The sequence below is a fragment of the Hemitrygon akajei genome, chromosome 7 (assembly GCF_048418815.1).
Source record: "Hemitrygon akajei chromosome 7, sHemAka1.3, whole genome shotgun sequence".
Lineage (NCBI taxonomy): Eukaryota > Metazoa > Chordata > Chondrichthyes > Myliobatiformes > Dasyatidae > Hemitrygon > Hemitrygon akajei.
In genome coordinates this window covers 140,350,334-140,376,579 of record NC_133130.1, presented here as the reverse complement: position 1 = coordinate 140,376,579, position 26,246 = coordinate 140,350,334, and the positions used below count along the sequence as shown (strand labels likewise).

At 41.7% G+C, this 26,246-nt stretch overlaps 1 protein-coding gene across 1 annotated transcript in view; it reads right to left on the bottom strand.

Annotated features, from left to right (window-relative positions):
• Window positions 1–26,246, bottom strand: part of LOC140730066 (coiled-coil domain-containing protein 183-like) — an 86,106-nt gene that overhangs the window by 33,845 nt on the left and 26,015 nt on the right. The window contains exons 4-7 of the mRNA XM_073050205.1: window positions 16,326–16,493; window positions 13,791–13,895; window positions 2,912–3,034; window positions 628–738 (exon numbers count right to left, since the gene is read on the bottom strand). Of these exons, the coding sequence (XP_072906306.1) occupies window positions 628–738; window positions 2,912–3,034; window positions 13,791–13,895; window positions 16,326–16,493 (507 nt within the window). The remainder of the gene's footprint in view (window positions 1–627; window positions 739–2,911; window positions 3,035–13,790; window positions 13,896–16,325; window positions 16,494–26,246) is intronic.

The following is a 26,246-nucleotide window of genomic DNA, read 5'->3' as shown; positions in this document are numbered from 1 at the left end:
GCACCTTTGCTGTCCAGATGTTCCAAGGTTGAGTGAAAAGCCAGTGAAATGCAATCTGCTAAGGACCTGTTGTGCCTGTAGGAAAACAGGAGCAGATCCAAGTCGCTTCTCAGGCAGGAGTAGATATGCTTCATCACCAACCTCTCAAAGCACTTCATCACAGTGGATGTAAGTGCTACTGGACAATAGCCATTGAAGCAGGTTACTACCTTCTTCTTGAAGCAGGTGGGTACCTCAGATACTGAAGCGACTGGTTAAAGATCTCAGTGAACACTCCAGCCAGTTGATCAGCACAGGTCTTTAGTACTTGGCCAGGTACCCCATCTGGGCCGGATGCTTTCCAGAGATCATACCTAGACCTCTTGCATCCTGCCTGGTCAGCAGACCTGAATGCCACTGATCTGGCCTCAGCAGATTGCTGAGGGCCTCATCCAGGGCTTCAGGTTGGGGAAGACTCAAAGTTTCCTACAGGTATAGTCACTAGATATGTTTGATAGAGCAGTAGCAGACAAAAAGCAGACAGGCTTGTGCCTAATGGAGTTTCCCCTACTGTAAGATTACACAAAAAAAAAGCAGTGACAACTAAAAACCAGACACAACACAGAAGCAATGTGACTCCAAACTTACGTGCTTCAGTGCATACTTCTCCAGGCTCAGCAGCTTTCGCCGGTTGGCCAGCATGGCATCTTGCTCTTTCTTCTCTATACTGTAAGACTTTTCCAGAGCATCTAACTCCATCTTTGTATGATAATAAAGGTTAATTATCACTTAAATGTACCATTTCAAACAATGCATATATATTTTCCTAAAGATGCATTATATATGAACATGTAGATAATCGTAAGAAATCAAGTGTGAAAAGTAATAATGATTATTAAATGTGAATAGCAAGGGATTTGTGGTTGAAAGATCTTTAAATGCCACATATGCAATTACTTGGACAAAGGAAATATTAATCAATTATTAATCCAAGACTGAGAGACTGAAAGCTGCCTTGACTGTTTATCATCTCACCCTGCCTCCTAAGAAGACTCCATTCTATTCTCCTAGATTATCCACTTCCATTGTATTTGCTCCAAAATGGAATGTTGTACTCAGGTGCCTTAGAGATTTCTTATCCTTGAACTGTGCTTTCCCTTTCAACTTCCCCACACTTTTGCTCTCACTCTCCCCTTGCTCAGAATCCTCTGGTATTCACCTTCCATTAATCCCCCCACCTTGCTTTCATGTTCAATGGACCATCCTTTACAGTTACCACCATGCCAAGATTGCAATATGGTCCCCCAACATCTTCAGCATTTCTAAGGGACCATTCCTTATAAAACTTACTGGTTCACTCTTACATATCTACCAACTCATCCATTCCCACTAAGGTGCCTTTCTTGAGTCAATCTCATTTGCCCATGCTTGGCCAATACCCCTCGATCCTTTCCCATCCATGTAATTGTCCAAAATGTCTTTCAAAACATAGTAATTGTACCTGCCTCTACCACTTTCTCAGGCACCTCATTTGTATACTTGCTCCTTGATTTCCCTTTAAATTTCTTCTTTTACGTTAAACCAATGCCCTCTAGTTTCAGACTTGTCCACCCTGAGTAAAAGACTGTAACTCTCCACCTCATCCACTTCCTTAATGATTTCATAAACCTCTAATAAGGTCACCCCTCAGCCTTCTTCATTCCAAGTAAAACAGCTCCAGCATAAACCATATTTCCTGCATCACAAGCCCACCAGTTCCAGCAACATCCTTATCAAATCTCTCCTTCACCCTCTCTAGCTTAATCACATCCTTCCTACAGCATGGCAATCAGAACTGTGGATGCACCTTGTACAGCTGTAATGACTTGCCAAATATTGTAGTCAAAGCTCTATCCGATGAAGGCAAGCATGCCATATGTCTTTCTCACCACCTTGTCTTCATGTGTCACCACCTTTAGGAAACCGTGTATTCTACTCCAGGGTTTCCCTGTTCTACAACTTCCCCTAGGATCCTGTTATTCACTGTAAGTCCTGACCTGGTTTACCTTCTCAAAGTGCAGCACTTTGCACTTGTCTAAGTTAAATTCATTCATTTGCCCAGTTTCCCAGTTGATTTAAATCTTATTATAACCTTGGAGAGTAGCTTCATTTTCCATCACACTGCCATTTCTTTGTGTTATCCATAGATTCAGAAATCACGCCACCTACACCTTCAACCAAATAGTTATAAAAATATGAGGGGACCCAGCACTGATCCCTAATGGTCAAAGACCTCCACTCTGAAAAACAGCTCTCTACTACCACCCTCTGATTCCTTTCACTAAGCCAATTTTATATCAATTAGTGAGCTCACCTTCCTGACCAGCCTAGCAAGTGGGAATTTGTCAAAGGGCTTGCTAATGTCAATGTAGGCAATGTCTCCTGCCCTGCCTCATCAATCTTCTCTGTCATCTCTTCAAAAGGTCTATCAAATTCGTAGATACAATTTACACACACAAAGGCATGTTGATAATCCCCAATCAATTCTTGCCTTTCCAAGTAGATCCTGTCTCTCAGAATCCCTTCCATTAACTACACTGTCAGGCTCATTTATGAATTATAAATCCAATACTGAAAGACATGTTTTATTAACCAGAAGGCAATATATGAGCCAACTTCCTATACTTAAGCAGAACTCAAAAACTGCATTTCTTTTACCACAAATTTCCACTGTGCTCTCACTTGTGTATGGTTCATCTCTGAACCATCTCTTTCTGAATCTTCCTCCGTCTCAGGGGACAGAGTCGATGACTACTTTGCTGAGCACCTGCTTTCAATCCACCATCCATAAACCTTCCTGTCATCTTACCCATCATTTCCTTTTAGAACAGTGTTGACAGATTTACTCTGTATCTGACGTGCCCTGTGCAGTAAAAAAATTGCTGGTCCTTACCCTCATGCTTTTTCGTGCCTCTGCAGCTTCCTGAGACATCCGAGTTAATGCTGTTAGCTCAGCTTTGTGTGCATCCACAATGGCACTGAAGCTGTCCACTTTCTGAGGTATGAAGGCTGCATCCTGTAAGCATATAGACTCAGGACATCAAATCTGGCAAAACATGCAACTACCCAACCTGCTCCTGCTGAATCCAAAGAGCCCGTGTTTCTACCATGCCTCAGCATGTCTACACCTGCAGCTGTTTTGCCTGAACAGGTTCAGACATACTTCCATTGTGTTTAAAATAGAACAGGAAAAGCCCCTGACAAAGGAAGGGGTAACAGATGTGGATTTAAAAGAGTGGTCACTCAAACAGTGGAACTGGAGAGAAATGTTTTCAATCTCTTTCACCGGTTACTCCTCTGATAGGTGATGATAGGATATCAAAAGGGTAAGCAGCATTTTGAGAGAAATTGTCATATAACAAGTGATTCCTGTGGCATCCCAACCTCAATCCTGCAGAGAACACATCTCTCCATCTTTGCTGAAGCATGAATCCAGGCCTGGTTTTGCATGGCCTCTGTACTGAGCAACTCTGCCAACACTAGAGGTGTTATCAGTGTTAAAGTAACTTTAAGGAGTTGGTTAAAAGTTAAGTAAAGATTGATATTGTGGGGCCTGGATCGTAGAATTTCGCATGGATTGTACAATGTGGTACATGAATATTAGGATCAAATTGCCACTGATCCCAATGAATCATAAGCTTGAGCATTAATTAATCAGAGTGGAGTTTAATTTTCATTAGTCAGGGTGTGAAAGATTATGGGGAGAAGAATGGTGCCATGACGATATGGCAGAGCATACTCGATGGGTTGAATGGCCTAATTCTGTTCCCATTTCTTATTTTCATGGATGAAATGATTACTCTGAGCACTTCCCCACTACAACTTGGATGCATTGAAAATCCATTTGAGGGCATGCTCCAGAAATACAAACTACAGTATTTGGGTGAATTGGCAACTTACAGCGCCTACCTATTGTAACACTTTGTGGGGTGCTCATCCTGATTGATTTCTGTGGAAGCTGTGTGATCGCCCTCTTTAAATTATGTCTGCGGTGAAGAACTGGTGTGCCTTTGCGGGTGTGCGATTGCTGATTATCTCTGCATGTGTGTTGGGTGGGGTGGCTGTTGGTGCCCTGGAGGGCGTTGTTCGAGTTCCAACTAGCGTTGATGAAATGGTGGTGGGACCATGGGCTGTCCATGCTGTTAAGAGAGCGGGGAAGGACTGGTGGGTATGTTCCAGCTATGGTGGGCTCCACCCGGTTGTTGGAATAATGTCCAGCCCTAAAAGGGCGGAGGCGTGGGCGGAGCAGACCTCTCAGTTGTTGGGCGAGTGGCAGTGCTTGGCTGAGGGAAAGCACAGGGATTGGTTGAAAGTTTGAGTAGGCGGGCTGGTGACGTTGTTAGAACTGTCGGGTGCAATTGCTGTATTTGTGTCCTACTGCCTCTGTTTTAACTAATTCTCAGAAATCCCAGTTATTTAACCTCAAACGTGGCACCAGTCAGGGATGCCCTTTAAGTCCCTTTCTCTTTGATTTGGCTATAGAACCTTTGGCGATAGCTTTTCGAAATTGTCCTGAACTGACCGGGATTTGGAGAGGGGGTGTTGAGCATAAAGTTTCTCTTTATGCTGATGACTTATTACTTTTTCTTTCAAATCCATCTACATCCTTACCTCCAATGTTTTCACTTCTTGACCAGTTTAGCCAGTTCTCTGGATATAAACTTAATTTACATAAGAGTGAACTTTTCCCAATTAATAAAGAAGCACAAGAATTAACATTTCGTGATCTCCCTTTTAAAGTAGTCCACAATCAATTTACTTGTCTTGGGATTATAGTCACAAGGAAGTTTAAAAATCTCTTTCGTTGAGATGTTGCCAATCTTTCATATACTATTAAACAGAGTCTGTTGCAATGGTCACCTCTATCTATGTCTTTGGTAGGTCATATTAATGTTGTTAAAATGTATGTTCTCCCTAAACTTTTATATTTATTTCAATCAATCCCAATTTTTATTCCTAAATCTTTTTTTGATTCCTTAGACTCTATTATTTTGTCATATCTGTGGAAGAATAAGCGCTCTAGAATTAACAAAGTTTATCTCCAAAAATCTAAAAAAGAGGGTGGCATGGCTTTACCTAACTTTCGTTTATATTATTGGGCAGCCAATATACGTTGTGCTACCTTTTGGTCTTTTTTCCATGGCCAACCCGAGTGCCCTAACTGGGTGGCAATGGAGTTGAGCTCCACTAAAGAACTATCTATCTCTGCACTTCTCGGCTCTGCACTCCCTAGTAGTTTGTCCAGATTAATAGTTAATCCTCTTGTCAGACACACTTTGCATATATGGGCTCAATTTAGGAAATTTTATAGGTTCCATGGTTTTTCCTTTTCTAGCCCTATCTTACATAATCACCTTTTTTTACCTACTACGTATGACTCAGCCTTCCATGATTGGTATAGGAAGGGCATTAGACATTTTGAAGATCTTTTTATTGATAATCGCTTCACCTCTTTTCAACAGCTCTCTGCTAAGTTCAATCTGCCTAATGCTAATTTTTTTTAGATATCTCCAAATTAGACACTTTATTACTCCTTTAATCCCTAACTTCCCTGAAATGCCTGAGAAAAATGTTATGGACTTATTTCTTTCTATTAATCCACTAGGTAAAGGTTTAATATCATTTCTTTGTGATAAATTAGCAGCCCTACGACGTGCCCCTGTGGATAAAATTAAAATGGCATGGGAGCATGATTTAAATACCTCCTTATTCGATGAGACTTGGGACTCGATTCTCAAATCGGTTAACTCAACCTCTCTTTGTGCTCGCCATTGCCTTTTACTGTTTAAGATTGTTCATAGAGCCCATACGTCCAAATCCAAATTATCTCGGTTTTACCCTAACATCAGTCCACTTTGTGATAAATGCAAAAGGGTCGAGTCCTCTCTCATTCATATGTACTGGCTTTGACCTAGCTTGGAGAAATTTTGGAAAGATGTCTTCATAACGTTATCGTATATTCTGAATCACCACCTAGAACCTAACCCTTTAATTGCTTTGTTCGGTTTCTGGGGTGAGACAGATTTACGTCTGAGTTCGACTAAGTGTTGAATATTATCTTTTGCCTCTCTCCTGGCTAGACGTTTAATCCCCCTTAGATGGAGAGATGTTGCCCCGCCCACACATGCTCAATGGCTTAACGATATTATGGCCTGCTTAGACCTTGAAAAAATTCATTATTCAGTCCTTAATTCAGATTTAAAGTTCCATAAGGTCTGGGGACCTTTTATTGAGTACTTTCATAACCTTCTTCTTAACTAAGGTTTTTTTTCAGTCCCTTGCTTTCAGCTCCTTTTTTTTTGTAGTAGGCATTAATATCTTCTGTTGCTAAGTGTATTTACAGTTCTGGGGGTTTGATTGTCCTGATTTATATTCTTTATATTGTGTTGTGGTTGGTCTGGAGTTTTTTTTTGTTGCGGGGCTTGGGGAGGATACTAATTTTACATGTCTTCAATTTGGGTGCTTTCTCAATTATCTTTCTTTGTATCATATTATTATTGTATGTTTATTTTTGTACTGTATCAATGTTCTTCATTTTGATCCGGGGTTTTTTTTATCTGTAGCTATGTAGAAAATGTATTAAAAAACTAATAAAAAAAAAGAACTGTCGAGTGCAATTACCTCGAAGTGACAGCTGCCAGTTCTGGGAAAGTGTGGGAAAATGCGTGTGGTTCGACTGGAAGTCAAATGCCGCAGGTGGGGGGCTTACCATATCTGTGGCAGGAGATTGGTGGAAAGTTTTTAGGGTATCCCTTTTGGCTAGGGGGGCAGATAAATTGCTTGCGGTGCCAGGGAGATCTGCCAGGGGGATCTGTCAAGGGGATCAGCTCCTCCCTCAGTTGTTCAGTTGATCCGAGAGGTGTTGGGAAACTTAGAGGAGGCCCAGTGGGGGAACAGCTTGTGGTCTCTGGGGGAGCACGTTCCCAGCAATGTACCAAGGAACTCCCGAAAGGAACAGACCCTATTCCTGAAGGCTTAGAGGGACCACACACTCAGGTGTCATTATGGATGGATGGAAGACAAGTTAAAGCCATCCTTGACACCAGGGCGCCGGTTAAGTTGCTGTACAGTTTGTTTTATAACCTTATTGGAAGCATTTACCCTTGACGACATTGAGGGCACTGGAGATTTGGGGTGCCAGTGCCGGTGATTATCCAGACGATGGTTGTTGGTCAGTGAAAATAGAGTTCTTAGAGGCAAATGTGGGGGTGGCTGAGGTTCGTGAATCGTTAATGCTATTGTGTCCAGACACTGTTGAGAAGGGAAGCTTTTCAGTTCTGGAGAGAATCAATACCCTGCTGGTGTGCTTGGGGGTCTGCCCAGAGGATGCGGGTGAGCGTTGTTTGGAGGCATTGCCGATGCACCCAGAGTTTTGAGCTGCTTGTGCGGACTTGTGCTTATCCGGAGCCCTTGCAACCTTCCCGAGGGGCATGTGGAAGACCATGGGGGATGTGGAGGTGTTTGGAGTTTTGGCAGATGTGGATGACCTCCTGGTATTTGGATTGGCCTCAGAAGAATATGAAGTGAAGTCATTGCAGGAGTGGCTGAGAACTACGGAGTTAAAGTGTTTTCTGGACACGTGCCAGGGCTGGCAAAGGTCGTAGCTCGTGAGTGACTGTCTCTACGGAATCAAGTTTGAAATGAAGACAGAGAGACTGGAGAGAGTGATCTGGAACCAGTGGGAGGACTTACAAGTTGGAGAAAACGAAGAAAGTTGTCTGACTGAGGGCAACAGCAAACTGAGAGCCTGGAGAGGGAAGTTTGTGGAGGTGAAGAAATTGCAGACAAATCTCAGAGAGGGAAGCGGATGCTTGAAGGGAACCTGAAGATGACCATCAACAGTTCAAATGAAGGGCAAAGCCTGAAAGTCGATCTGGAAGAAGTCATGATGAAGAAAAAGCTGGAGATAAATGCAGTGAATACTGAACTGGAGGCTGACCAATCTTTAACTGCTTCTTTTCAGGTCGGGGTGGAAGAAGCTGTTGGAGTAACCGCGTCTCAGATTGAGATGGCCGGGATGCGTGAGTCAGAACTGCTGAGCCTGTGGCGAGAGTTGGAGGGGCCAGAGAAGAAGCTGGTATCTCAATTGCAGGAGGCTGAAGAGACTGCAGGAGCAGTGCAGGCCACGTGTTTCCGTTTGGAGAAGATCAAACAGCAGCTACCGATCGCCGAAATGAGGAAGAATATGGATTCGAAGGATGATGTGCTGGATGTGTGGTACATGCTGCCTTTTGCTGACTTACCCTCAATTGAGGAAGAGACCCTTGGCCCTTCTCCCACTGAGTCAGGTGTAGTGGGGAGGGTTAGCTGTGGGCAGCAGGGGGCTTAAGAGTAGCAGTGGGGGCATGAGTGAGAGGTTGAGAGAGGAGTGGTACCGGGCCCGAGGTATCCCCAGTTGTGTCCGAGCCTGAAGGGCTTAGGCGTGGGGGTACGGAGGTCTCGGAGGGTTAGGAAACTCCCAGATAAGTTGGCCTATGTAGCGCCTGAGGAACAGCGTGTGAGGTTTACTGTTTGAGAAGCAATGTCACTGTTTGTGCCTGGGTTAGGGTTTGTGTTGTCAGGAAGAGTGGGCGAGTTATTCAATAGTCATGAGGACATGACTTTTATTTGGTGGGGGGAAGACTGTAAAGGGGGGGTGTGGTGAACTACATATACCTGTCTGGACTGCTCCTGTGGCTCCTCCCACAGACCCCTGTATAAAGGCGATTGAGGCCTGAGCCCGGCCTCATTCTCCAGGATGTAGTGTTGTTCATTCTTCCAGTCAATCAAAGCTGATATCTCGCTTCTTACGTCTCAGAGTGAGTTATTGATGGTGCATCAGGGGGTTTCTTCTTTTTCTTTGTAAATGCGTATGTTAATCAAAATGGCTTCTTTGTTTTGTTAAAAGTAGGAATGCTTCTTTGTTGTGAGAGAGTGCTGGAAGCTTGTTTGGGTTAAAATTTACTGATAACAAGAATTGTATTCCTTTGTAAACCAATTGGGATTAATGCTGTTCTTTCTTCTGAGTCTGTAAGCTATTGTTGGCGGGCTTTTGGGGAGATCGGCGTGAGGGGGTGAGAGAGAGAGGACGCGATGCTGTAAACTGGGCGAGGAATGGACCCCAAGCGGGGGGTCCAAGGCCAGGAGGTACCCCGAGGAGAGGAGGCAAAGACAGATGTGCTTGGTTGACCACTTTGGGTGGTCCTAAGCTGCAAGTCGAGGAGCTCAGAGGGGATCAAATGGTGGCCAGAAGACTTCAGTAATTGAGCTCCAATGGTTGTGTACGAAGTGGGTTGGACTTTGATAAGTTTGGTGCCTTTTCATTATTTTCTTTTCCTTCATATATACTGTATCGTTATTAATTACTTAGTTATAGTAATCTTTATAAATTGTAATCATTTAATCGCATATGGTGTCCTGTTTGTTCTTTGGCGAGGCGGGGACATCACACAGAATCCACACAAGCTGATTACCCAGTTTGGCAGGGCCGAAGGCTGCTCCCCCTAGACGAGAATGAGCTGAGCGAGCCTGAGGCCACCCAGGGGCCTACACAAATAGGCTACGGTCAATTATGGAAAACCCTGAACATCCTCTACATAGCACCACCCAGAGACAGAGAAGCAGTTTCAGTGACAGGTTGCTATCGATGCAATGCTCCTTAGACAGGATGAAGCGATCAATACTCCCCAATGCCATTCAGCTTTACAATTCAACCGCCAGGAGTAAGATATGTTAAAGTGCCGGGGTTAGGACTCAATGTATTTAAGTAAACTACTTAAGAACTTTTTAAAAGCTATTATTAATGCTTTTTGAGAGGGTGATTTTAGATGCATATCATATTTTTACTGAGTTAAGTATTGTATGTAATTAGTTTTGCTACAATAAGTGTATGGGACATTGGAAAAAATGTTGAATTTCCCCATGGGGATGAATAAAGTATCTATCTATCTATCTATCTATTTCTTCATTGTACCAGGTAACATGAAGTTTCATGATAGTTCTTTCCCCACCAGAACTGACATACAGTGGGTCTTACTGTGCCCACGTCAAAACGTGACAAAACGATTCCCATCAGCACTGGACCTCATTATCATAGAGTAACAGACCAGCATCCCTTAATTTTATACAATAACAGGCCACCATGCCCCTGTGTTGTACAGGGACAGAGCTATATCCAACAACTGCAACTCAATATTATCTACTTGTGTTATAACAGTGTTGCCCAATTACAGACCCAGCCACGAGTACTGTGCCTCAGCATTATACGGTAACAGACTATACTGACCAGTTTACTTCAGCATTACATAGTAATAGCCAATACAGAACCCCAAACAGATGGCACCACTAAGTGCCGACTGTCTGTGTGCAGCTCTAATGGGAATAATCAAATATTCCCATTTAGGACTACTACAGCTGAAATCTACAGTCATAGCTATGGGTACTGCAGTAAGCAACGTTGTGTTAAGACGTTTAAAAAATCTATTGATCCTCAAAATCAGTGGACCCCAGACCTCAGAACATGGTGCACAGTTCTGTCTCAATTTAGTTCACCTCACTTGGAACATCATGCGTTCAAGTGTCACCTATTTTGTCTGCCATCATCCTGGTAAAGGTGTAAATTCCACCTCTGTCCAACGACAGGCAGGCACTGGAGGAGCAGAGCACCACGATCAGCAGTCACAAAGCAGCGCGCCCTGATTGCTTCCCAATCATTGCCGGGAACTTCAACCAGGACAGCTTGAGCAAATCTCTGAACAGTTATCACCAATATATCACCTGTGGAACCAGAGGAGCCAACACACTTGACCATTGTTATACCACCATCAATGTCAACCCAAGCCCACAATTGCAAAGTCCAGTCACCAGGCTCTAACTCTACTCCCAGCATATAGGCAGAGACTAAAGACTGCAGTACCAGTGGTGAGGACCAAGAAGGTATGGTCAAGGAAGGCGGAGAAATGCTTACAGGACTGCTTTGAGTTGGTAGACTGGACAATGTTCAGGGATACATCTTTGAATCTGAATGAATACGCCACAGTTGTCACCCACTTCATCAAGGCCTATGTGGGTGTGCCTTTGAAGACGTACAACTCTGACTGAAGTTAGAGACAGAATTAGATGCACGTCAACTCTGGCGGGTTTTGCATGCTATTACTCCCCAAAAGCTGAAACCTAACATCATAAATGACTATGATGCTTCATTGCCAGATGAGCTAAATACGTTTTATGCACACTTTGAGGAGAATGAAACTACACCTTTGCAAATCCCTCCAGCATCTGGTGACCCTGTAATCTCTGTCTTTGAGCCAATGTCAGAACATCTTTGGAGAGGGTTAAATTTTACAAGGCGTCAGGCCCTTATGGTGCTCCTGATAGGGCACTGAAAACCTGTGCCAACCAACTTGTGGGAGTGTTCAAGGACAATTTCAATCTCACTGAAGGGCAACAATCATACCAAAGCACAAGAAGAGCAGGGTGAATTGCCTCAATGACTATTGCCCAGTTGAATTCACACCTACTGTGATGAATTGCTTTGAGGTTGGTCACGCTCAGAATCAAAACCAGTCTAAGGACCTGGATCTGCTGCAAATTGCCTATTGTCACAATAGGTCTGCAGCGGATATAATCTCACTGGCTTTCCACTCGGTCTTTGACCACAGAGACAACAGCAATACCGATGTCAGACTGGTGTTTATTGATTACCATCATACCCTCAGTACTAATCAACAAGCTCCAAAACAGGGGCTTCTGTACCTGGATCCTTGACTTCCTCATCAGGAGATCACAGTCAGAGCTGATTGGAAATAAGGTCTCCTCCTTGCTGACTATCAATACTGGCACACTTCAAGGATGTGTGCTTAGCTCACTGCTAGGCACAGCTCAAACACCATCAGTAGATTTGCCGATGACACAACTGTTGTTGGTAGAATTTCAGACGGTGACAAGGAGGTGTACAGGAGCGAGAAAGATTGGCCTGGTTGAGCGATGTCACAACCATAACCTTGCAGTCAACGTCAGTAAGACCAAAGAACTGACTGTGGACTTCAGCAAGGGTAAGTCGAAGGAACACACTCCAGTCCTCATCAAGAGATCAGCAGTGGAAAGGATGAGGAGTATCAAGTTCCTGGCTGTCAACATTTGTAGAGATCTACAGGCATCCTGGACCCAACGTATTGATGCAATTACAAAGAAGCACAACAGTAGCTATATTTCATCAGGAATTTAAAAAGACTTGGTATGACACCAAAGATTCTTGCAAATTTCTACAGATACATCGTGGAGAGCATTACCATCTGGCATGGAAAGGCCACTGCACGGGACAGGAAAAAGCTGTAGAAGTTGCAAACTCAGCCAGCTCCATCATGGGCACTAGCTCCCCAACATCGAGGACATCTTCAAATGGCGCTGCCTTAAAAAGGAGGCATCCATCGTTAAGGAACCTCATAATCCAGAACATGTCCGCTTCTCATTGCTCAGAGGTGGTACAGGAGCCAGAAGACACATCACTCAATGTTTTAGGAACAACTTCTTCTCCTTCACCATCAGATTTTTGAATGGACCAAGAATCCATGGCCACTACCTCACTATTTTTTTTCTTTTTTTGCATTAATATTGAAATTTTTAAAAAATATACTTCTTATTGCAATTAATTTTTAAAAATTATGTATTGCAATTGAAATCCCTTTTTACTGGGCAGCTCTAGAGATGCAGCTTGTTAGCCCCTCTAGTGTTGGTATGACTTGGGTTCCACCAAAACCAGGAAGCTGGGATGTCTCGAACACCCGAACCTGGATCTGTGCTTATATTGCCCCCCACTGTAATTAGCCGTCAGCAAGAAATAACAGATCGTATATTGCATTCAATTATAAGTAAATTTACAAATTTCAGCTTTATTGAAGTTAGTAGGAAAAAGAAGAAAATAAAAAAGGCCCATTACAGTTAATGCAGTCCAAATGTGCACTAAGTTGGAGTTCATCTTGAAGTTGTCTTTAACTCACGTGCTGGACCCACAGTCTGCATGATAACACATACCACCTTCCGAACGTCACTCAAAATCCATCTGGAACAAACAGGCTCCCCCACAGGAATATTGGTCCTTTCTTCTTGAAGCCATTCTTCTGCACAAAGCACCTTGTGCACTAGAGATGGCATCCTCAGCCATCTTTCCTGTCTTCTCCCAGCTTCCGCCAAAAAGATCTCAACACACACCAGAGCCCATCACAAAAACGTCTCTGCCCAGCGTTCTCTAGAACCTTCTCCCAATTCCACCAACCTGAATGGCTGAAACAACATTCCTTATCTTTTAGCTCAAACCCAAATATAGTAAAAGTAGAACAGACTGCTCTTACAGAACTGCTAAAATGAAATGCCAACAGCATAGCAGTAAAAATCTTAACCAGGGCAATACACAATGTATTGCTGCTGGAAAACAACACATTTCATGACAGAAACATAAGATATGGCAAGTGATATTGAACCTGATTCTGGTAATAATGTACCCCAATATTATACAGTGACAAAATCTGTCCAGCAGTACAGTATATCAAAATTATACAATGACAGATCCACACCAACAAATAATATACCACTATTTTCCAATGTAATGTGCAAGTTCTATAATTCCAGTCAGCCGGGCTAATACACTTTCAAGACAGGGCCATGTGTGTTTGGACAGAATAACAGCAATTTTTGTAAACTACCTGAAAGCCAGGTACAAGATCCTTGCAATGTTTAATATAATTGCAACTGTATAAAAACTGAAGTCAATATTAAGATCACATTCCCTCACTCACCCTGTGCAAGCACTCCAGGATGCCCTGGTACATCTGATAAATCTGTTTCGCAACATGGATTTTAGTATCCATCTTCTCTATTTTATTCTCAATCTGACGGATTGTCTACAAATAAAGAAGAAAATAAAGAGCAACTGGAGACAATCATTGGAACGCAGGCGAGGATAACTCTTCTGAGAAAATCCATACTGGGGACCAGGTCATAGATATTCTGCAACAAGAAAGTTAGATAGTTTTGCAGTAAGAGTTACAGAAACCAAGCCACAGACTATTTGTTTCAAGGGGAGTGGAATATAAATGCAAGGAGATAATGCTGAGGCTTTATAATTCACTAGCCAGGCTGCACTTGAGAGTACTGTCAACAGTTTTGGGCCCCATATCTCAGAAAGGATGTGTCGACATTGGAGAGAATCCAGAGGAGGTTCACGAGGATGAATCTGAGAATGAAGGGGTTAACACATGAGCAGCACTTGGCAGCTATGGACCCATACTTACTGGAACTTAGAAGAATGTGGGGGAATCTCTTTGAAACCTACTGAATGTTGAAAGGACTAGATAGGATGGATGCGGAGAGGATGTTTCCTATGATGGGGATATCCAGAACTAGAGGGTACAACCTCAAAATTGAGGGGTAACCTTTCAGAACAGAGGTAAGAGTAGTGGATCTGTGGAATGCTCTGCCACAGTCTGCAGAGGAGCTGAAAGATCTGAAGGTAGATGAGGGGAAAGGTTATTAAGATGTGATATGTACTGAACTGGATTTGATTAGGGAGCTTAAGGTAAAGGTACCCTTAGAAGACAGTAATTATAATACCATAGACTTCACCCTGCAATGTGAGAGGGAGAAACTAAAGTCAGATGTACCACTATTACAGTGGAATAAACAGAATTATAGAGGCATGGGAGAGGAGCTGGCCAAAGTTGATTGGAAGAGGACAAAAGCAGGGATGGCACTAGAAAAGCAATGGCTGGAGCTTCTGGGAGAAATTTGGAATTTGAAATTTGAAATAGATACATCCCAAAGAAGAAGTAGTATTCTAAAGAGAGGATGACACAACTATGGCTGACAAGGCAAATGAAAAACATCATAAAAGCAAACATTAAGGCATATAATAGAGCAAAAATTAGTGGGAAGTTAGAGATTTGGAAGTGTTTAAAACCTAACAGAAGGCAACTAAAATGCCTTTAGGAGGAAAAAGATGAAATACGAAGAGGATAGCAAAACCTTTTTTTCAGATATATAAAAAGTAAAAGATGGTCAAGAGTACAGTATCGGACTGCTGGAAAATGATGCTGGAGAGGTAGTAAGGGGGACAAGGAAATGGTGGATGAACTAAGTAAGTATTTTGCATCTGACTTCACTGTGGAAGACACCAGCAGTATGCCAGAAGTCTGAGTGTTGGGAGCAGAAGTCAGTGCAATTGCTGTTACTAGGGAGAAGGTGCTTGGGAAGCTGAAAGGATTGGTTGTGGACTACAGGAGGAATGGTGACAAGCTAGCCCCTATTGACATCAATGGATCTGGGGTTGAGAGGGTGAACAGCTTTAAGTTCCTCGGCATAAATATCACTGAGGATATCACATGGTCTGTATATACTGGCTGCATGTTGAAAAAGGCACAACAGCGCCTCTTTCACCTCAGACAGTTGAAGTTATTTGGTATGGGCCCCCAAATCTTAAGCACTTATTATGAGATGTAGAATATAGCAGTTGTTATAAATCTGAAATACTGGAATTCTTTAGAAGATTGACTTGCATTAGTGGGAAGAGAAAAATTGAGTCACAGACGGCCTCACATCAGAACTGGTTGGTCCTGACACAAAACCTCTAAAGCTGTAAGTCTGTGATTTTGAGTCTCCAGAGCTGTAAGTGCTCAGGCAGAAGAACAGTGCTGAAGGTAAAAGATGGCAAATGTTGGAAGCTGGAACAAAAAACAAATCGCTGGAAGAACTCTGCACATCAGGCAGCATCGGTAGTGGAAAAAGATGTAAAATACTGCTTCAGTTTAAGAACCTTGATCAGAACTGAGAAGGAAGAAGTAAGATTGCCTGTGTATAACAGTATGATGGAGGGGCAGGACAGAGGTTGGTGGGCAATAGGTGAAACCAGATAGGGAGCAGATGATATCAAATGGGGAGAAAAGGAGGGGAGAGTGGATGGGATATGTGAACAGGTAAAACTAGCTGGACCATTGAGTGTATATTGGATAAGGACACCAGTGGTATGGGCTATCTTGAACAGGAAAATTCAAAGTTCATACTGTAAGCTACCTAAGTGAAAAATGAGATATTGAGCACTTTTGCTCAAACTTACATTGAGCTTTGCTGGAATAATATAGGAAATCAAAGCCCAGGTGGAAGTGGAAAAGAGAATTAAAGTAACAGGCAAGTTAGAAACTTAGGGTTGTCCTTGTGCTCTGAACTGAGATATTCAACAAAGAATGCATCAAACCAGAACATGAACAGAGGTTTCATTACACTTTTTTTTTAAAATTGCAGAAGGACAATGATGAACAATGGTTTTCAAAGAAAACTACCTGAAGATCATTGCGCTCCTCTTCATCAAACTGTGTCTCCTTCTTTATGGTCTTCAAGGTTTGCGTAAGGTCCATCAAAATCCTTTGTCGTTTCTTAACTTCATAGCAGTTTAAATTGTACAAGTTTACAGTGTCATACAGATGCTTATTCAGTAACTCCTTGGAATCCTACAGTTTCAGATAGATGAGGGGAGAGGGGAGAGGGGTAGAGGGGGAGAAAACAAGACCAAAAAATAACAGTGGTTCCAACTTCAAGATGGCCAAATACAAACTGAAAATAACCTTTCCTCCATTAATTCATAGATGTTCACCCATTAGGTCTATATCAATATTTGTATTTACTAGTGTCAGTACCCCAATGTTCAACAAATGTGATGCTGCTGTCTTGTCTTCCTATATCTGCCTTAAACACTGAACTAGATGCTGAGAACCTTGGAATTTTAAACAGGGCAATTCAGGTTGACAAATCTGTTTGGGGCTATTCCTGTATGTTTCATCATTAGTGCTCACAGCTCAACTGCACTGCACCTATTTATTTGCCATAGGCTCATCTTCTCTCTACCCAAGGCCAATTGGAATTGATGAGCTCTTGTCACTAACTGTGCAGGACTGCTTGTCAAATAGTCCTTTGAGAGAAAGGTCTTATTCCTGGAATGCTCACAGTAGAAGCCTGGAAGTTCATCTTTAATTCCTGGAGATTCCACAGGAAATAGTTAAGCAAATTTAGTAGGGCTTGGGACACAAATTAGATGAACATTAAGGACAAGGTTCCTTCAAATACTGAACTAGAGTAAAACCAGATGAAGAATTCTGACCCAAAATGTTAACTGTCCATTTTCATCAGTAGATGCTGTCTTAACCAAGATGTTCCTCCAGAATTTTCTGTGTTACTATAGATTCCCAGCATCTGCAGCTTCTTTTATGTTGCCATAGAGGTAAACTAGGTTGATCTAGTCGGCAGCGTACTTGATATGGCACGTAGCTGGCTTAGAAATTTAAATTGCAAATATTTTAATGCAAAGAACCTGACTGACAAGGCAAAAGAACTCGGAGTGTTTATCAGCGGACAGGAAAATGACATACTTACATTCACTGAAACATGGATGAAAATGGGGAGCTCAACATTCCAGAATATAAAATTGAGGACATGAATATGAAAGAGGAGGGGACAGTGCACCATTGACCAAGGAGACTGTCAGTAAAGATGGAGAATGCCTTTGAAGGCTCTTTAAGACCAGTGGTATGGATAGAGCTTAGACATAAAAAAGGAACAATTGTACTGTTGGTATTGTACTATAGGCCTCCCAACAGACCTTAAGGTGCACCAGTGTTGACTGTCAGTGAGAAGATGTTATTTCCAATCCGCACTGACTGTGGGTCTCCCAGTGAGGAAGACAAGGATCCATTTGGAGGTACAGAGGCCCAGGTTTTGGAGCTTGTTTATTAGTACTAAGGGTACAGCTCCACTGAGCTGTAATCAACAAACAGCAGAAGTGGCTGTTGTCCAGGTGATACAAGGCTTAGTGGAGAGCCAGTGACACTGCATCCGCTGTAGGCCTATTGTGGTGAAAAGCAAATTGCAGTGGGTCCAGGTCCTTGCTTAGGCAGGAGCTGATTCTGGCCATGACCAACCTCTCAAAACACTTCACCACAGTAGATGTGAGTGTAACTGGATGATAGTCGTTGAGGCAAGTCACCCTGTTCTTCTTGGGCACTGGTGTGATTGTCGTCCTTTTCAAACAGGTGGAAACCATCAACTGCAGCAGTGAGAGACTGAAGATGTCCTTGAACACTCTCTCCAGTTGACTGGCACATTTTCAGTGCTCTACTAGATACACCATCAAGACCTGATGCTTTGCGAGGTTTCACCCTCTTGAAAGATGTTCCAAAACAGAGATCACAGTGTCACCAGATGCTGCAGGGATTCGCACAAGTGTAGTTTTATTCTCCCTTTCAAAACGTGCATTAAAGACATTGAATTCATCTAGCAATAAAGCATCATAGCCATTTATGATGTTAGGTTTTGCCTTTTAGGGAATAATGGCCTGCAAACCCTGCCAGAGCTGACGTGCATCCAATTCCATCTCTAACTTCAATCGGACTTGCTTTAATCAGTCTTAAAATAGCCTTCCATAGGTCGTACTTAGACTTCTTGTATAGTTTTGAATCATTGGTCTTGAAATCCACAGATCTAGTCCTCAACAGACTACGAATTTCCTCATTCATCCATGGCTTTTGGTTTGGGTATGTCCACTATGTTCTCGAAGGCACACCTATCCACAGTCTTGATGAAGTTGTTGACAATTGTGGCATACTTATTCAGATTTGAAGATGAATCCTGAATATTGTCCAGTCCACCAGCCCAAAGCAGTGCTCTAAGCACTCCTCCACCTCCCTCACCCTTCTTGGTCCACTGGTTTAGTTTCTGCCTATACAACAGGAGAAGAAATACAGCCAGGTGATCGGACCAAAAGTGTGGGCGAGGGATGGCACGGTAAGCATTCTTGATGGTGGTATTACAGTGGTCAAGACTCCTTGAAATCCCCAGCAATGAAAGGGAAGGCATCCAAGTGTGCTGCTTCGTGACTGCTGATCAGTGCTCAGCTTCTCCAGAGCCTGCCTGTCATTGGTCTGGGGTGAAATGTACACTGCTACCAGTATGATGGCGGAAAACTTCCTCTGAAGATAAAATGGACGACACTTGATCACTAGATGCTCTAGGTTGGGTTAGCAGAATTGTGAGAGAACTGACATGCCTGTGCATCACAATGAGTTAATCACTAAGCTTTTAAAGCTTTAGCTTTAAAAGACTGAGATGTCCTGTCTTTGTGGAGAAATGGTGAAGCCATCCAGCTGTAGCACTGGTCTCAAATGGCAATGGTGAGCCAGGGTTCTGTGAAGCAAAGTACACAACAGTCCCCGATGTCCCTTTGGTACTGCAATCTGGCTCTGTGGTCTTCAGTTTCATTTTCCAGAGACTGTACATTTACCAGCAGAATAGTTTGACCAGGGTTTCTATAATTACATTTGTATGGATGACACCATGAATAGATCAAATAAACACAGCAGCTAATTTGAATCTAATTCAGAAACTTCCACAATTTTCACTGAAACTAAAAGGCTTTACTTGGTTGGAAATTAAATATTTATTAAATGTGTTTCAATCATAACTGTAGACTGACTTGCCTTCTTGCACTTCCGCTTCCTTACAGGGAAACTGTACTCATGACCCGAGAATGCAGTCCAAAATCTGCCAACTTTGAGTATCGATAGATTTTTAAAACCTCTTAAAACGATGCTGCTTACTAAAGTACCCATGGCTGATACTGTGGAAATAACTTTGATAAATTATTTCAGTTCTCCAATAACTGATAAAAATTAATCAAGCACAATGTACATTATCACTGGAGGAGTGAAAACATTACAAATTCAATGTATACTGGTGCTATTTAGACAATTACTTTGATGAAGCTCCATGCAGCCAAGTCATTCATGTAAAAGAACCAGATATCTACATCCACAGGGATTTAAGGAACATCCCAGATCAACTCTTCAAAGAACCATAGAACAATACAACACAGAAACAAGCCTTATGGCCCTTCATGGCTATGCCAAACCATTTTTCTGCCTAGTCCCACTGACCTGCGCCTGGCAGGAATTGCTGTGGACAAGGCTGAGTAGGAAACAGCAGTGCAACAAATTGCAGAAGAGTATTTAAAAAATATTTAATTTCCAACCAAATAAAGCCTTCCGGCTTCTGTGAAAAATGTGTAAGTTTCTAAATTAGATTCAAATTAGCCTTATCTGCTGTGTTTATTTGACCCATACATGGTGTCATCCACACAAATGTAATTATAGAAACCCTGATCTAACTGTGATTCATACTCTACTCTTGTAGCAAATTTGATGACTCTAAAGAAAATTATTTTTTTCTCTACTGGTTAGCTAACCAAATATGGACCTTATAATTAAGAAAAGCTGATCTCATACAATTTTGCTTTCATGAAACCACACTGACTCCACTTAATTGTAATATAATTTTCCAAACATTCTGTTCCTCGCTCCTTAATAAAGGATTCTAGCATTTTTTCAACAGATGTTAGGTTACGTCTGTTTTCTAGTCTCTCTCTCTCCTGCCCTGTATAGAAGCACTCAGTTTTCCAATCTGCTAATTCCTTTTAGCAATCTAAGGAATTTAGAAAGATCCTAAACATTGCAACCACATTTTCTTCCGCCATTCCTTTTATCTTCCTAGAATACCAACCTTCGGGTCCAAGTGACTTGTCAGCTTTAAATCTGATTAGTTTGACGTGCATTTTTTCTCCTAGTGATAGTGACCGAAGTTCCCTTTTCCATTCTGAACAATGAAGATAGAGCAGCTCTATTTTGAAGAGTTCTATGACAGTTACACCCAGTGTCCTGGCTGGTATTATTCAACACCAAAACCAGTAACTCTTCACAGCTTGCTATGGATGAATATACTGGTTGTTTCCGAAGTCATGACAGTAGATATACTTTTAATATATATGGTGAGACAGATTTACGTTTGAGTTCGACTAAGTGTTGAATATTATCTTTTGCTGCTCTCCTGGCTAGACGTTTAATCCTCCTTAGATGGAGAGATGTTGCCCCGCCCACGCATGCTCAATGGCTTAATGATATTATATCCTGCTTAGACCTTGAAAAAATTCATTATTCAGTTCTTAATTCGGATATAAAGTTCCATAAGGTATGGGGACCTTTTATTGAGTATTTTCATAACCTTCCTCTTAACTAAGGTTTTTTTTTCGGTCCCTTGCTTTCAGCTCCTTTTTTTTGGTAGTAGGCATTAATATCTTCTGTTGCTAAGTGTATTTACAGTTTTGGGGGTTTGATTGTCCTGATTTATATTCTCTATATTGTGTTGTGGTTGGTCTGGAGTTTTTTTTTGTTGCGGGGCTTGGGGAGGATACTAATTTTACATGTCTTCAATTTGGGTGCTTTCTCAATTATCTTTCTTTGTATTATATTATTATTGTATGTTTATTTTTGCACTGTATTAATGTTCTTCATTTTGATTTGGGGTTTTTTTTTCTATCTGTAGCGATGTAGAAAATGCATTAAAAAACTAATTAAAAAAAATATGAATGATTTGGATGTGGATGTAGGAGCATACTCAATATGTTTGCAGATATCATGTAAACTCAGAGTTATTGTTAATAGGTCATCTTAGACTATGGGATGATGTTGATGTGTTGCTGAAATGGGCTGATGAATTTTAATTCAGATATGAGTGAGGTGATGTATTTGTGAGTATCAATGAAACTAGGACATATACCATTAATGGTAGGATTCTGGGAAATACTGAAGAACAGGGGGACCTTGGTACACAAGTTCAAACCATGGAAATACAGGGACAACAGCTGGTAGCAATGGGTTCCTCCACACCATGTGGAAAAACAATAGATGTTCATCCCCCCCCACAATCAGCACAGGTGCACTACAGGGCTGTGCGCTTAGCCTCCTGCTTTACTCAATTTACAGTATACCAATGATTCCATGGCTAAGTACAACTCTAATACAATATTAAAGTTCTGCTGTTGTTGGCGAGATTCAAAGGTGGTGATGAACCGATATACAAGAGATTGCAAATCTCATTGAATGGTATCACATCAATAACCTCTCACTTAACGATAGCAGAACCAAAGAGCTTATGATTGGCCACAGAAGGAAGAAGCTCGAGGTCCAAGAGCCAGTCCTCATTCAGGAATTGGAGGTGGAGAAGGGCAAGAACTTCAAATTCCTTGGCATTATTATATCAGAGGATTTGTCCTGGGACCAGCATATAATTGCCATCACAAAGAAGGCACGCATGTCATCTAAAACTTCGAAAAACTTATATAGATATACAATGGAGCATATCCTGACTGGTTGCATCATAGCCTGGTATAGAAGCACCAATGCCCAGGAATGGAAAAATGTGCAGAAAGTGGAGAATACAACCCAATCCAAGCGGCTACAAGAAGGCAACATTCATCATCAAGCCCCCACCATCCAGACCATACTCTCTTCTTGCTCCTACCATAGGGCAGGAGGAACAGGAGCTTAATGTTCCACACCATCAGATTCAGAAACACTATTACCCTACAGCCATCAGGTTCTTGAACCTGCATGGATAACTTTAGTCATCTCAACTCTGAACTAATTTCACAAGCTACAAACTCACTTTCAATGACACTACAACTCACTGTCTCCATATTATTCATTTATTATTTTAATTTACGCAGTATGTCTTCTTTTGTACCTTTGCTGTTTGTTAGTCTTTGTCCATGTATAGTTTTTCATAAATTGGTTTTTATTTTCTTGAAAGAAAATGAATCTCAAGATAGTAAATGGTGACATTTATACTTTGATGTGCAGTTGTATGGAAAGTTGCTCTAACAACAGCATTAGGTGTTGGAGATTAAAGGTGAACCAGATAAATTATCTGTAATTAATAAGCCTTCACTAGACACTAACAAGCCTGAACCACTATCTCAGTCAGCCACCATCACATCACAGCCATTGGTCTATCTGCCATTTCTCCTTAACTGAAACTTTAAATATGCTTGATTTCCATCTTTTCCTAGTATGTAATTTGATTCCAGAATACTTCTAAATGCATTTTTTTTTGCTTTTCCATCTTGTATTATTTCAAACTGTTTAACTTAATGAGATTCCTGATGAACAGCATTTCAAGAACTAATCAGTGGTAAATAGTGTCCAAGAAATGTATGAGAGTATAGTATTCAATATCTGTGCGATTTTTAAAAAAATGTTGTGGTAGGGTTGATGCTCTTGTTGCCATTTGCACAATTTTGATTTTTTGCATGGGGGGGGGATTTGATGTTCTTATTGCTGTTTGCATGATTTGTTTTGTTGAGCGTGGGGGATGTTCTTGTTGCTGTTTGCATGATTTGCTTGTGCGTGGGGGGGTTTGATGTTCTTGCTGCCGTTTGCACAATTTGTTTTTTTGTACATGGGAGGGAGTTGAAGCTTTTCTTTGATTGGCTTCCATGGTTTTCTTTGTTTCATGGCTGCCTGCAGAAGATAAATCTCAGAGTTGTATATTGCATACAAACTTTGATAATATACCTTAAACCTTGAAATGATCTACTAATTTTACGATCTCCTGAAGTGTTCGGTGAACTTCGCTTTCGGGAATGCAGGTAGAACACCTTAAAGCATTGTCCCAGAGCAAAAAATGAATCAGTATTCAGCCCCACTAATCTGGGGAGCCCAGATTCCCCACCTGAGCCCACCCTGTCGGCCTTTGACCTGTCTCCCTCTCTTCTATTACCATCAGACATGAGACACAGGAGACTTGTGTCCCACATCACCAAGTTCAGGAACAATTGTTGCCCTGTAGCCATCAAGCTTCTGGATTGCCTTCAGTTGCCTCAGCGACGACTCCTTGGCCCGTAGATTCACCTTTTGAGGAGTCTGCAGCTCATGCTTTTTAGTACTATTTGTTTACCTGTTTTATTATTTGCACACTGGATGTTTATCGGTCTTTGTTATGTGTGGCTTCTTCATTGATTCTTTTCCATTTTCTTTCCTGTGGGTGCCTACAGGAAAAAGAATCTCAAGGTTGTATATGGTATACATACCATGTAACTTTATTTTGAATTTTGAGAACGCTGGAATGGGATACTGAATTGAGATGATGGGCCAAAATCATCCTGAAGAACCATCAAGTCAAATGATCTACTCCTAATTTCTATATTTCTTGTTTCTATTTCTATGTAAGCATGGTGCTAAAGTAAACACAGCTTCCTGTGGCAAAAGAACAAGATCCTTACAAATAAATCTAGAAACCAAATCCCTTAATTGAAGTTTCGATGGTTGTGTAAACATGGCAATCTGCAGGTATCAGAAAAGGATCAAACCGCTCTGTTGTGCAGTTGGGGTGGCAGGCGGCAAGGCTTCAAAGACTTACTGGATAGAACAGGTGCATTTTCCTACTGCAGGAAAGTTAATTCCATTTGACTCTTACTTGTCAGGATGTCCACTGGAACATAATTTATTGACCTCGATGGGTGTTCGATGATCAGCACGGCCTTGATGGGCTTCAGGGCCCATTTCTATGTTGTAGAACTCTGTGGCCTAATAAAGAACGATACTTTTGTTTCCTCGCCCCCCCCCCCCCCCCACTGAAACTGCCCAATGAAGAATATACTATAGTGGTAAATCATGGAAACTAAACTACGTTGTGGCCCCATGAAGTGTTTCCGGAGAACAGTACTTTTAGATGAGATTTATTTTTTTTGAAAATGGTGCCAAACTAAAATTAATTTTATGCAATGTTAAAGAATTAAAAAGGAAAACTTATGGCATCTTGATTTTCTTATGTGGAAGTACCCAATTCTAAAAAATATTTATAAACCAAGACATCTATTCATGTGTTATTCAAAGTGGAATGTTAAAATCAACAGCCCTGCTTTAAGAAAAGTCGATAACACCCAACCAATTATTCTCAGCCTTTACAAAAAGATTTTCTTAACTAAAGAGAGGGAACAATTAAACTTGTTCAGCCATTTTAACTGGATGTTAACTGGATGTAACTGACCAACCAGATGTTAGTTTTGATATGTATGTCGGAGTTAAATATTTCAATACAATGACCCAAAGGGGAGATGGACCATGGGAAAATAAACATAACAAAACGTAGATAAATATCGGCTTGGTTCCCATGCTTAGGTGGCCATAAAAACTGTAACTAAATATCTATAGCAATGCTTCAGAGCAAATCCTCATGTTAGAGACTTTAGTACAGCTGGTTTTAATGTTTATAATAGGTGAAAATAGTAAATGGGGTTCTTAAAAGCTATGAATGTGGATTCAATCTCAAAATTACTCAATGCACAATGGAAGTATGGATGTGGAAGCTATTGGGAGGTGCCTCTGAAATGTGTTTCTTTTTCCTGAACCAGGACTTCTGGCCCATCCCCCTGCAATCAAGCCTTACTTCCAAGCCCACCAACCTCTGAGTGCTACAGATTATCCTGTGTAAATCCTCCCAGCTCCCAACAAAATTCCACCTTCAGACATGCATTTCCTCTGCTTCAGTATTTTGAAGTAACCATTTCCTTTGCAACTTCCTAGTCCACTGTCTGGTCCCCATTTACTGCTCCCCTTATGACAATATCCCATGCATTTGTGGAAATAAACACTTGACCTCTTCCCTTCCCACCATCCAGGAACCCAGTCTTTCATCTGAGTTCTTCCAATCCAGTATACTGCATTTGGAGTTAGCAAAGTGGTCTCTCCTCTACACTGGAGAAACTAACCATACTTCTCCCAGATCTGTCACAGGAGAACATCAAGTCTTTTCTTTAGATCACTTAAGAATATTCAAAATGAAGAAGGAAACATTTAGAATGACACTAAAGACCTTAATCTACCTAGCTCAATAGCTGGTGTTCAACAAATAACCCCTCCCAGTAATCTCCACTATGAAACCAAAGATCTGGAACACCAGCAGCTTCATGAACAGATATGAACACCACCCTGCTTTCAATGCCTGGGATCTCGGATGCTCTGACACTGTGGCTGCTGACTGGTTTGAGACTCAAATGAATGCATCTTCTGCAGGGGAGGTTGGAAGAGGAAGACTGACTTTGGAATGAACTTTACAGTTGTGAATAAGCCAATTTAGCATCTCAGTGATTTTGGCAACAACCACTCCCTCCTCACTCCCAAGGATAACTGACCACCACAACATAACCTGTACTCTGTGGTCCTTAGCAAATAGGCCCCTTTCTTAGCAGATATGGCCAAGAAGGTGAGGTGAGCACTCAGCAGAAACAACATGCAAATTGTGCACCAGGTACTCAACATGAATGTCTGAGTTGAAACAAATGATTTTCCAGGTGACCTCAGTGCCGGGGTCTGCAAAGGCAC